Source organism: Tiliqua scincoides, chromosome 4 (assembly GCF_035046505.1).
Source record: "Tiliqua scincoides isolate rTilSci1 chromosome 4, rTilSci1.hap2, whole genome shotgun sequence".
Taxonomy (NCBI): domain Eukaryota; kingdom Metazoa; phylum Chordata; class Lepidosauria; order Squamata; family Scincidae; genus Tiliqua; species Tiliqua scincoides.
Window position 1 is genome coordinate 138,052,547 of NC_089824.1, and position 13,315 is coordinate 138,065,861.

The window sequence follows — 13,315 nt, forward strand, 5'->3', positions numbered from 1 at the left end:
TTTGTGGTCCAACATGGCAAACTTCCTGCCAGGTCTTCCTGCCATTCAGGGCACCAGGATTCAGGTCTCTTGTCTTGTATGCTCCCTCAGGCATCTGGAGAGCCACTGTGAGACACAGGAAGCTGGACTGGATAGGCCTTTGGCCTGCTCCAACTGGGCTCTTCTAATGTTCTTTTGTTTTGCCTCTTTCAAAAGAGGCAATAAAAATCAGGAAGGCAATTTACCATCTCTCACTAAAAACACCTGGGCTTCTCTTGTTATGAAGGCTTTGGCTTCATAGAACTGCATTTAAAGTAAATCATGTGGAAAATACAGATTGATATTTAGTCTTTGCTCACAGCTAGTCTACAAAACATTATTTGTTAATAACTTGATCATTACTATACATACAGGTGTTGCTGACTGTAGTAGGGCAGGGTGTAACAGTTGCCAAACCAGTCAAGTTAATTAGTGAGTGCTATTTTAAAGCAGTTCAAGTACGTATTTGATCCTGTCCAAAACTTCAAGAGCCCTATTTCAAACTGTAAAGTTGTGAGGAGACCCATCAGAAAGTATCTGTGAGCTTGCCTTTACTAATAATCATGTGGTGTTTGACTTCCCCTGCAGTGTGCGAGGTCTTGCTTACTTCAACAACACCAATCTGTGTTGAACATACCCTAGAATCACTTGCAACACTGCCAAAAATTTTGGAATGCACTCTTACTTTGCCCAGGGAGTTGGTTATGCCAGAAGCAACACAGATTTGACCCGCCTGATCTATTTTAGCATGAACAGGCTGCTTTAATGGTGCCATCCAGGTGATTGTCGGTATAGTTGCACTGGCCACATCAAGCACCTTGATGAATTCAGTGTTCTTTGCTCCCAGTTTCTACTTGTAATATATGTTATATGGGATATCCACACACGTGCCTGAGAGAAATAAATAAATTGAATGAATATTATAACCTGGATTATGTGGGTTAATCTGTAGGGGAATTATAAAAAAGGGATGGTACAGGGATTTGGACTGCTCTTCTGGTTTCTTCTGCCCAAGATTCAGAAAAATTTCTCACTTTTCAGCAGGAAATAAAAACACGTAGACACTTCAATACATTTTATATGAGACACAAGACCTGCATTTAATGCATGTAGCATAAAATACATTGCATTACTTCCTTTGCATTTTGCATGCCAGGTAGAGTGTGCATATGCAGTCCACATCAAGCACCATAACCTCTTTCATCCAACTGAACCTTTCCCCTGCCCCAGCACACAAGGGAAAGACGCCCATGTCCAATAACAGCTAGGGAAACATCCATAATGAGCAGGCAAGGCACAATCTTGTAGGCACCATGTTTTACACACACAAAAATCTATTTAGACCCTAACTTCACCAGTTCCAATCTTTTGTTCTCTCTTGCAGGGGGAGTGCCTTCAAAATAATGCTCAGTCTGCATATTAGGCACTGCTTCTTTAGCTTTGGGGCTTTTGCATGTGCGTTGCAGAGAGCGGTCCTGAAGTAGTAGTCATTTTAATGTCTTTCCATTTTGTTCAAAATACTTGACACCTTGGGGCAGCCACATGTTACCCAACACCCCTATCTACAGGAGGGTGTCTCACACATTTTTTTAGAGGGTCAATGCTAGGAATGCATGGAGCCCTAGTCAGATTTAAAAGAACATTTTAGGGCCCAATCCTATTCAACTTTCTAGCACCAGCGCAGCCACAATGCAGCCCTGAGGTAAGGGAACAAATGTTTCCACACCTTGAGGAGGCCTCTGTGACTGCCTCCCCACCAAAGGATGCAGCACACACCCCACTGGCATGGCTGCGTTGGCACTGGAAAACTGGATAGGATTCGGCCCTTAGTTTGTCCCCTTTGCCCCCCCCCCCCACTGTGTGAGAATCCTCTTGAAAATTTCCCAAATGTGACAGATCAGCAGATGAGCTACAGGTCATGACTCAGACCAGTCATTACAAGCATGATTGTATAGTCTGTCACTAGAGGGAAACAGCCATTGAGACTCACAAAGGGACAATAGACCTCTAGGGTCCTCCAGCATCTTTATTTAAATTCTGGAAATTCAAGCCTGTTTGGCACCTTGAAGACATTCGCTCTTTCCTCAGTGCCAGTTCAATTATCCTTCTTTGGCTCAAAACTGTCAGTGGACCAAACTTTGTCAGGGACCAACCCCTCAGGATCAGTGGTTCATCCCCTGCCCCCATGTTAGAATCCTATAAATAGTCATGCCAGATTTTCCTTCTTGTTCTTCATCTTTGGTGCATTAAGCAAGAAACCCATGTACTGCATACCATGAACATGTAAAATCTAGGCCCAAATCTGAATCCATTTTAAGAGTTGCAACTGCTTCTTTGCAGCTGGTTGGGAAAGAGGTAAATAGCTTGAGAAATGAATGTGTTGTCTACTTCTCAGTGGCCAGGGGGAAGCAGGTAGCCAATAATGGAGTGGAGTGCTTCTTGCTGGCTCAAGGACATGCTCATCAATGAAGATTCCCTGCAGCTGGTAGTTTCTGGCTGGGAAGGTTAAGAGCAGTAATTAACAGTAGTCTGTTAGGCAGTGCTTCTTGCATCTGTCGCAGGTGTAAGTAACATAAGGTGATAAAAAGCAACCCTCAGAAGATGTGATGTGCTTTCCTTGGGTGTCACCCTGCCTGCTGCTTGTCTCTTTGGTACTGCTTTCCAACATGGGTGCCTTGACTGACAGGCAGCCTATGAGCCATTTGTTCTGTTGTGGTCAGAAGACCCAGGTGAGAGATAAATATGTAGACAAGTGAAGTCAGAAAGCTAGCTTTGCTATTTTACAACTGATGTATTTCTGGAAGTCTGTATATCTTGCAATTGCTGCCTTGATATGTGTGTGTGTGTGTGTGTGTGTAACCGTAACTTTCTTTAATAAACCAAAATATATTTTACAGGCCTGAAATTAGTCTTGAGTACTAGGAATTAGAGTCAGCTATTCAGCTGAGCTGATTGGTTGAGCTACCTGGAAAAGTCTAAGTCCAGAGCCTGGAGGCCTGGGTCCTGGAGTTGTCGGGAACTCCAGAGCCTGCAAGGCCTCAGAGTCCCTGAGCTGAGGCACTAGTATATTCAGAATACAGAATGTTGCCTTGGTAGGCAGGCCTACCACAATTTAGTACTCAGTAATCTGGTTTAGGGCGTAATCCCAACCCCAACCCCTTGTGTCAGTGCTTTCCAACCCTGACATAAGGGCAATGCAGCTCTGAGGTAAGGGAACAAACATTCCCTTACTAACAGGGGTGGGGGCTATAAGAACAACAGTGGGGGCTGGGTGCCTGGAGTGTAGGCCTGATCCTTATTTCTGCACTGCATTAGCACAGTTTTTCCCTACTGAGTTCCACAGGGAAAAGTAAACTGCCTCTTTCCTCACTTTTTCTTTTTCTTCCTCTTCCTATCACTGTCCATGTTTATTCTCCCTCTGTAATGGCTCAGCACACCATGGCTCTAGCACTCAAGCAAGCACCACTTGTTCCACTACCCAAGCACCTTGTCAGCATTACTCGTCCTCTTTTCTCTAAGTTGCCTTAGATACATTCAGTGTATCTCAAGTGTCAGCTCAGCTTGTCTCTCAAATGCCCTAGGTTGTGCTTACACTTGGCTCTTAGTCTGGAGCTCTCAGGAATTTGGCTGCCTGGCTTTGAGACCTGCACACCTAGAAGTTGATGCAGGAGAGCCAAGAGATAAGCTTAGCCTCTGGTCATTTTTCCTTATCTCTCAAGGTTTGCACAGACAGCTATGTCATGCAACTCCACAATTTTTTTCCTGCTCTCCTAGTTGCCTTTTTATTTTATTTTTTAACTACAAGCCTGATGTAGTCTACTAGCAGGTTTGGGTGAAAATTCTGAGGCCTGCCTCACACACAAAATTAGCCATTCTAACACAGCAGCAATTACTGGAACGTAGAAGAGAGCTCTAGAAAACATAGGGCTAAGGACTCATAGTGTAGGTATGTAGCGGCAAGTCTCCATGGGCCAGTACCAATGCCCATTTGATGTGGAAAATTGACCTAATCCAGCCAACTTTCTGAAAAAAATGAATAGTGTAATTGGCTGGACTCAATCACCATGCTCCCTTCCTCCTTCAGCTGCATACTGTATAGGTTTCTCCCCCTGCATGGTGCCAACACTGTCTTGTTTATAAGGAGGCCACTTCCTCTCCTTCTCCCCCCCCCAACTTCTCTCACCCCCAGCTGCCTGCCTGTAGCCGCACCAAGCCACCACCCTACCCTAATTGCACCAACACAGTATTTGGCGGATAATGAGAGGTAGGTGGCAATTCTGCCCCTCGCAGATAAACGAATTCAGATAGCGAATTCAAGTATAAAGAGAACTGACTGTAGTACAAAATTCCACAATCCAAGAATAGGACAGCTATACTATAGCATGACTAGCTATCAGTAGCAATGCATTTTTTTAAAAAAGCCATATTTTCATCTATTGGCAAAAGGCAATCAAAGGGAGTCAAGCAGACCTCCCTGGAAGAGACATTGCAAAGTGTGGGTACCCACCAGCACAAAGAAGGTTCAGCTCTGCATCTTCAACAGCTTAATTTTATCGAACACTAGAATGCAAAGCCTTCGAAACAGAAACACCAATTCAGAACCAAGGCCAGATAAATGTCTGTACTCCCTAGGTACAGGGAGCCCAGATAATTTCAGACTGTAAAGGTGAATGCAGACATAGGAGTTGCTTCAAGTTACATAATGGGGTTCTGGGGCATAAAACAGGCCAACACACATTTTGCTTCCTTAAACGTTACACCAATTCCTGGGTATATTTGGGGTGCCAATTCCAAAAATGGCATCATGAGGAAGCTGCTTGAACCATTAACTAATGAGGCTATACTATATCTCCAAAACTAGACGTGATAGGGCAAAACGGAAGCCATTTTTGGAATCGGGTCCCCAAATTCATATCAAACCACCATAAAGTTTGGGAAAACTTTTCTGACCCACAATTTTGTAGGCCTGTGTAATTAGGACAAGAATAAAAAACTAAAATTACAGTGGTTCTAATCTGTCAGACCCTAGTCTGGAACTGATGCTGCTTTATTCCCTCCCCAGAAAATCTTGGACCAGGATAGCTGGCCAGGGATGAGGATGACTGAGGATGTGAACCTGTGATCACTGCTCTCATCATGGGCCAAAATACCTCTGAAGGGGTCTCTCCCATTACATTTTGTCAGAGTACAGTACCTAACTTGATTTCTGCATGAGTTTCATGAGGGTTGCATTTTTTGAATCTGCACTGGAAAGAGCTTATTTCAAGCAAAGTAGCTTACATAAAAATTCTTCTTTAGAAGCAGCAATTTCCTCGCTCATTATTTCAATTTTGATACTTGTGCTTCTGCCCACAACTGTTTAAAGACATTTGAAAGCTTTAATTCCATTTTGCAATTCTAAATAGCTTCTCTTAATTGCTCATGTCAGACACTCATTTCACATTTTTAAAAAATTTATAAAGCAATTCTGATGTCCGGGAGGAGACTCCTTAGCATTCAGTTTAACTTGCTGCACATTCTTCTTGCTAATGTGGTTTCCATCAGTCACTCATGTCAGGAAACTATTTGTTAAGGATTTAATATTCACAAAGTAATTCTGTATTTTCATTTACAAGATGTCTATCTCACAGTACGCAAAAGCTCAGATATAGCATTAATCAAACTGTCTCCATTGTTCAGGGTAGATTTTCCTCATACCAGCTGTCTTATTTCCATATCATTAAATAGAAAGTGCCAATGATCAGATAGATAATGTGAGGGGCGATGAGACATTGTTTTAGTGGATCCGTAGTCACTTGGTGAAACACATAATGCTTGAAATGTGCAAGCTTCCCCCACTCCCGGTCATGTTGCTGCAACACAAAAGCTTCCCTGGTAACAGAAGACTGCTAGACTTGATATCCAGTTCGCACAGAGATGTACCTATAAGAAAATTTCTAGCTTAGTTCTAATTTAGTGCATAAAAAGCAGCGAGTGGTTAATTAATGTTCACACAGAGAAGCAGCAATAGTGTAGATTCCATTTCCATTAGTTCCTGCTTTGAAATCAAGCCTATAGTATCTGACCAGCCAATTACACAAACCATGTCAACAGAACAGGTTTAGGAGAGCTGCAAGATCATGGTATGTAGTGTACTGTAGACAAAACTTGATTCACTCTGTTGCTTCTCCACGACAGTCTTACAGCTATTCCTGTTTTGCTTTGTTGGTGGAGAAATGCATTGTAACTTAGATGTCTTTGCCATAACTAATGAAGGAAGAAAAATTATGCCTTTGAAAAGAACACAAAAGTAGTTACCCAGAAGTCCCATGTGCATTGTTCCTGCAACTGTTTTCCTATGAATGCAGGTACTTAGTTACTATTGGATCTGCCAGCAACAATATGACTGCTCATTAAGTGCAACTCTACAATTCACATCCATATTTGATTTTGACTTTCAACAGTTATATCTAAAATATCGAGTTAACCCATTTTTGCCTGGCCCACAGATGTACACATTTGGTCCCTGTTGCCTATATGCAACGTTGGACAGAAATGACTTAAGAGTTTGTCTCTAGTATTCTGCACATTAGTGGGTGTAATGAATATAGTGTCTTTCTCGGAAGGGTGTGGTGATAATATGGCTATCGCTTCTTTTCACATTTGTAAATTTCATATAGATCTGTTGCTTTTCCAAGATAGTGGCCCCTTTAGTCTCTTTTTCACTTCCAACAGAGATGTCACAATCAATCACATGGAGTGAAGAAACATTTTCACAGCAGTACCACTGTTACCTTTATGTTAAGTATGCAGCATATTTCAATTGTCAAACTGTCAGAGTTGATCAGTACTTGTTAAAATTGTACACATACCACCACCCCAGCATTCACAGCTATACTAGAGATCAATTCCAACTCTGATAATTACTTTAGCAGAAAAGGACGGGGAGCTTACTTTGTTTTTACCAAACTCTCAAAGAAAACTTTGTAAAGTTTTATGTTAATATACAATATGAAGCTGTCAATTACAGTCCATTTACTCTATCCATCTACCTTCAGAGTATGCAAAATCATAACTATTTTTATAACTAGGCTTATTTTGCCCTCCAAATAAAAAGGAAGCAATTGAGATTCATCTGTCTAACATGGATTTATACAGGTGTAGCCCCCTTCTGAAAGGAACTGTCACTACCAGATGGGGCACTTCTTGGTTTCATGTAAAAAGCCTTAGATGTAGTTTAAGGAGCTGCTGTGGAGCTAATACCCCCCACCCCCCCAGGAGGAAATCCTAGTGAGATGTGTCAATAAGCGTATGGACCATGAATTTCAGCAATGGCATATTGACAAAAAGGATGCATTCAATTATGTTTGAATAAATACACATCTAATGGCATAACCACATGAAAGTTTCTTGAGCTTTAGCATTTGCTTGCTGTAGCACAAAATCAGAAACCTACAAAAAAAATCAGTACCTACAAAAAAGTAGCAGATACTGTAACATACAGAAACTACTAAAACAGTATTTACAGATTACAAGGGAAGGTAGAGTTCACTCTGAACAGTGGATTGACTCAGTGTGCTAAATGAAAGTTGTATTTATAGCCAACGTGCGGTAAAAATACTTAAATAAGATGCATATAAAATATACTCATTGCAGATTATAAAATTAGTTCAGTTATGTCTCCTTGTCACTGAAAAGGAATGCACTAAAAAAGCAAGCACAGTGGTGAAGTGTAGCAAGTTTAACACATTACTAGTAAGGCCTATTATGAGGTGGTATAAGGGTCTATATGTAGTTTTATAGTCTTAATAAAGTATATTCCATCTCCATGCTTTTCCTTCACTTCTTAAATTGTTTAATACAGTACTGCTCTCCTGAATACAAAAGAACATTCAACTTTTAAAAGAGTACAAAGGACATTTTTCTAAAAGAAAAATTCAAGCATCTTCCTTTGTTCAAGAGTCTGCTAAAATGATATCAGAAACTACCAAGTGTAAAAGGACCTGTTTGCCACACCTGTGCACCAAAGTACAGCTTATTTCAAGACTCCAGTCATAATATAGATCATCTACACAGGTATGCAATGTGTGCATGGCATGTTCCCTTGCCTTCTTTATTTACAATTTTTCGTAAGTTCCCCTTCCAATACTTGCTTAAGCACAAGTATGATACCTCAGGTCAATCAAGATACAAATGTCATTCATATATATCCTCATACTCTGCAATTTATTATCAGTAGCCAAAAACTGCCAGAAGTACAGTTTTAAAACAGAAGTGGTTTTTCATTCAGTGCTTGCCAGCTTTTCCTGACAAGCCATTGTACAGCACAACTGGATCACTGCTAACATAATCAAACTGCCATGGTGTTAACTTTTCTAAAAGCAGCAGACAAAAGTTCATTAAAAGTCTCCTGCTGTCTTGAAGTGTGCTGTGAAGCTTGCTAAACCATCTCCGATAGAGAAAGCAAAGGCACTCCAGACCTGAAAGACTTGCTCACATGAATAGCCAAAGCAGCACGTGTGATCTTAAATATTGCAGAACCCAGTAAGAAATGTTGCTGCACATGCAATTCAATGCCATGTTTGTTTATGATATTGAATTGATTGCATTGCATCCAGAGGAAGAGGACTTCCAAGAATCTTGCCATTAGCTATAGTTCAGTATTTTCAGTACACAGCAATAGAAGTTAAACTATAGATTTGTTTCAGAGGTAGCTATAGATTCAGGCAGCACAGAAAATTCCAGCTAAGGAGATTATAAACAATCACATAAGTCATCAAGTATTTGAAACTAGACAAGTCTTTACACTTTTTGAACCAACATAAACTAAGTTTAACTTTGTTTCAGTAACTACGAGGTGTATCCAGAAAGTAATGAGAATGATGTTCCTATGCTCGAGAAGGGCTCTGTGAAGGGAGAAGCTGGCCAAGGTCACTTGGGGTGGGGTGGGGTACCAGCTATACATTAGAACACTGATCAGTTGCAATCCAGTCCTATCAGAGTTGAGACATTCTTTTTTGTGATACCCTGTTCAAGTGCCTCCTATCAAGAAAAATGCAAGCGAGTTTGGAACAGCTATAAGCAATAAAATTATGTGAAATTGGGTAAAAGTACATCAGAAACTTTGGAAATGGTGAAGAAAGCTTATGGAGAAGCTGCGCTATCATCTGCACAAGTTCTTGGTTGCTTGAGACAAAGTTTTTCGTGTGCTTCCTGAGATTGGCTCAACTTGGATCCTTCATCACAACAATACACAGAGTCATAGGGCTTTGGCTGACAGAGTTTTTGGCTGAAAAACACATTACGGTTAAAAATTTTCAATGAAAGAATTTTTAAAATATCATTCACATTACTTTCTGGACACACCTCATATGTTAACAAATTTTGTTTATTCCCCTTTTGTGATCTAAGTGGCCATTTTAGCCTCATAAAATGCTCAAGTGGTCATAACGTGGTCTGGGTGTTTGAATGGATGGCATGACAAGGTGTGGTCACTGTAGAATTTTCCTTAGGTTGAGAGGGTGGAAGGGTTTGAATATCACACATACGTTTTGCATTTTACAAGAGGCTTGTGGGTTTGATGTTCCTTAGCATTAGATGCTAAGACTCAAGAAAGAACCTGGCCTGAGTTGCATGCCTTTGTGGCATTCACTCTTTACCACATGAACTGCTTGGTAAGACTGGGTTGGGCAAAAGGCACCTCTTCAATCTCTGAGGGGAAGTAAACAAAGGACCATGAATGCTCGATCAGGTTTTGGCACAGAGAAAGCAAGGCTATTTGCTTCAAGGGTGTTAAGGTTCTGTCTTCTTTGCTTTCAGAATTTCCTCAAGGCTCTATCTTTTTGGCAAACTTTCATGCCAGTCCTCCCTAGAGGCAAAATAGGGCTGTTTGGTTATACTGTGCACGGAGAGAGCTAAAAGTGTGAGTACTACACAACACACGATTGACAAGCTACTGGACAGTTCTACAGTGGATGTGTGCAGAGAACGAAGAATTGCAAAACTTGAAGGGCGACTGAATGAATCTTTTGGGAGTTAGGGAACAATGCTTTGCATTTTCCTCAAGTAGGCATGGCAGAAAATGACAAAATAGACAACTTTGCTTAATTTATATACTATATGCAGGTTGTAGAATTCAGCTTTCTAACATTACTCTTAGCCTACCATATGGTGGGAGAAACTAGCTCATCCACTGTTCATTCTTTGCCTATAGCCACTATTTCAGGCTATACAGGTCCAGCCTATTTATACATGGATTTTTTATACACAGGTTTGACTCAACATGAATGGCCACTGCAAATGAGAAGGAATGAGCTGATCCCTGGAGAAGGGGAAAAATGCACCCCTTTAAAATCAGTTTAAAAAACTGAACAGTCCTTTAACAACAACCACCTTAATGAGAGAGAGGGCAGCTAGCTGACAATCCATCAATCCTTTTCTCTCCAGTGGCCCCTCCCTTCCCCCTGAGCATGTTTCCATTGATGAAGGGAGGGCCTGAGTGAAGTGGTTGGAGGAGGACTGATTGATGGATTGTCTTAATGACTCTTATCTTAGAGTCAAAAGGTCAGCAAGGCTGTAAATCACTGGAGCAAAGAAACTTTGTTTTTTAAATTGATTTGCATTCCAGCCCTATCAGAGTTGAGACATTTTTTTGATACCCTGTTCAAGTGCCTCATACCAAGAGAAATGCAAGCCAGTTTGGAACATCGGTAAGCAATAAAATTGTGTGAAATTGGGTAAAAGTACATCAGAAACGGTGAAGAAAGCTTATGGAGAAGCTGTGCTATCATCTTTTTGCCATCCACGTGAATGCTTGGAATGGAACCCACGCAAATAATTAGTCTCAACCTGTACTGAATTTCTGTACCAGGCACGCTCCTGAACCTTGACTGGAATCCCTGCTTTCTTACCCCAGCTTTCAGAGCTTCCCTTGGAAGACCAAACTTTGCATCTCCCTTTCTAACCGTCAGTCCCTCTGGGTATAGATTGATTTACATAGGAAATTAACTTATGTAGTATCTGACATATTTCTCACCTGCCTGATCTTCCTTTCATTCTCTCTCTCACTAGGTTGGTAAGTTTCCTTCTCCCTTCCTAAGTTGCTACAGCCGCTCCTCAGTAGTGTAACTCTAGTAATTTAACTGTTAGACCACTGATCTTGTTTATTACAAATTAAGACTGTTTGGCCCTCTTCCCTTTATTGTACATATATCCCCTCTCAATAAATATTAGTGTGTGCAAATTGACAGTATCTTTCTTTGCAAAGACAAATATCCACTGGGTATTCTGCAATACCCAATTATCCATTGATTAATTGAGCCAATTATGGAATAAACATATATGAAGTATATGCATATACTCAAACACAGATGGCACCATAAGGCAAGTGTCTAGGAGTTACTTTAACTCAAGTAACTCTATTGCAAAGCCACAATCTTGTTTTCTTCACCCATACTTGTGAAGAAACACCCATACTTGTTTTCTTCTTGGGTACTGAGTCTTGCTCAGTACCCAAGAATAGTTCTCATATTAGGCTCTGAAAGCAATTTCCACTATAATCAAGATGATGATTGGCCTAGAACAGGGGTGTCCAAAGTTTTTGGCAGGAGGGCCACATCATCCCTCTGACACTGTGTCGGGGGCCAAGGAAAAAAAGAATTTACATTTAAAATTTGAATAAATTTACATAAGTTTACATAAATGAATATATTAAAGATGAACTTATATGAATGAATGAAGGTCTTCCAATAGCTCAAGGCCTATAAAAGTTCATGAACAAACAAAGGCTGGCCTTTCCTTTGCTGCCACTACTGCATCACAGACGTGAAACAGCAAGCATTGGAGGGAGCCCTCACCCCACAGCTCACAGGAGAGATACAGTCGCCCTCATGCTGAGAGCAATTACATCAGGCCAGTGTGGGCTCCAACAAATTTCTGGAGGGCCAGAGGTTTATTGGAGACTGGGGGCTCTCCGAGGGCCGCATTGGGAGTCCTCAAGGGCCGCAAGTGTCCCCAGGGCCGGGGTTTGGGCACCCCTGGCCTAGAAAAATGATAGTGAGAGCTGTCTAGGACTGAGTATTCAGCCCAGGAAGTACTTTGTTTTCTTTTGTACTGGCAGGTGGGCTATACCTGTGGGCTTGCATCAGGTTTATGCCTTAATTCTCCCTAAAAGTTTGAGAACCACAGGTCTATACACCAACTGGCAACAGCTCTCCAGGGCTTAGCCCTGCTTTCCCAGCTCTATCAAGAGATTTGCAACAGTTAGAAACAAACAGCTAGAACCAAACAACTAGAACAGGAGCGCTGCCATTCTAACCTACAGAGAAGCTTTTAAAAAGCACTGTTAAGGGGGAAGAGATTAACTATGGAAATAATGCTTCCTGGATACAATTTAGAGCAGCAATTTTCAACCTTTTTCATCTCATGGTACACTGACAAAGCACTAAAACGGTCAAGGCACACCATCAGGATTTTGACAATTGACAAGGCACACCATGCTGCCAGTGGGGGCTCACTTCTCCCATAGGCCCTATTAATAAATGACCTTCCCCCAAATTCCTGTGGCACACCTGTGGACCACTCGTAGCACACCAGTGTGCCACGGCACAGTGGTTGAAAATGGCTGATTTAGAGGCTAATTAATTGAAGACGTTTGTAAGGATCCAGAATCAACAATACAAGATGGAACTTAAGTTTCAACTACCTATCTTTTTAGAATACCTTGCAATAAGCTGTCATTTTCTGAACAGAATAAAGACCAGATCCTTTAAAGATATTAAACATTAGGCCTTTTTCTCTCTAGCAATAAAAGAAGTCGTCATTGTTTAACAATTTATTGTTTGTGAAGAAGCTTGCCATTATGAAAAGTTCTGTAGAAAACAGTACCTTCTGCTTTCAGATTAGATTATTCAAAAGTAGAAGTTTGTTATTAGTGAAAACTCCAGTAGAAACAAAATTCTGTAAGAAATAGTCTTGGCACATAAAGTAAAAGCTTTTAAACACAACTTAAATCTGAATTGAGTAGCTACCATGCAATATTGGCAAAAAAGCCCATTTCTAAAGGTTGGTATCTCATCCCTCAAGGCATTAACATGGAAGACTCTCAAATCTGCTTTATATAAAGTTAATTGCATATAAATATGGTCTCACCATAATTGACAGCCTTTATACAAGCCATTCACTCAGTTTAACAGTTCTAAGTAAGTAATAGGCACTTTGCCCTTCTGATTTCCTCGTTCACCCATCAACCAGTCTGAATCCATGCCAGGGATACTGTACACCGTTATTACCTAAAAATAAGGAAAACACATTGAAAATA

General features: G+C 41.0%; 1 protein-coding gene across 3 annotated transcripts in view; it reads right to left on the reverse strand.

Annotated features, from left to right (window-relative positions):
- Positions 1 to 1,871: 1,871 nt before the first annotated feature.
- The window catches only part of SH3GLB1 (SH3 domain containing GRB2 like, endophilin B1), a 40,516-nt gene continuing 29,072 nt past the window's right edge, over positions 1,872 to 13,315 (reverse strand). The window contains exons 9-10 of one of the 3 annotated variants that reach the window (XM_066623321.1): positions 13,147 to 13,286; positions 1,872 to 2,514 (exon numbers count right to left, since the gene is read on the reverse strand). In XM_066623321.1, coding sequence (XP_066479418.1) covers positions 13,179 to 13,286 — 108 coding nt within the window. In that variant the 3' untranslated portion in view covers positions 1,872 to 2,514; positions 13,147 to 13,178. Of the gene's footprint in view, positions 2,515 to 4,641; positions 5,941 to 12,814; positions 13,287 to 13,315 lie in introns of those variants that run through there. The other 2 variants (XM_066623320.1, XM_066623319.1) reach the window with 2 other exon arrangements.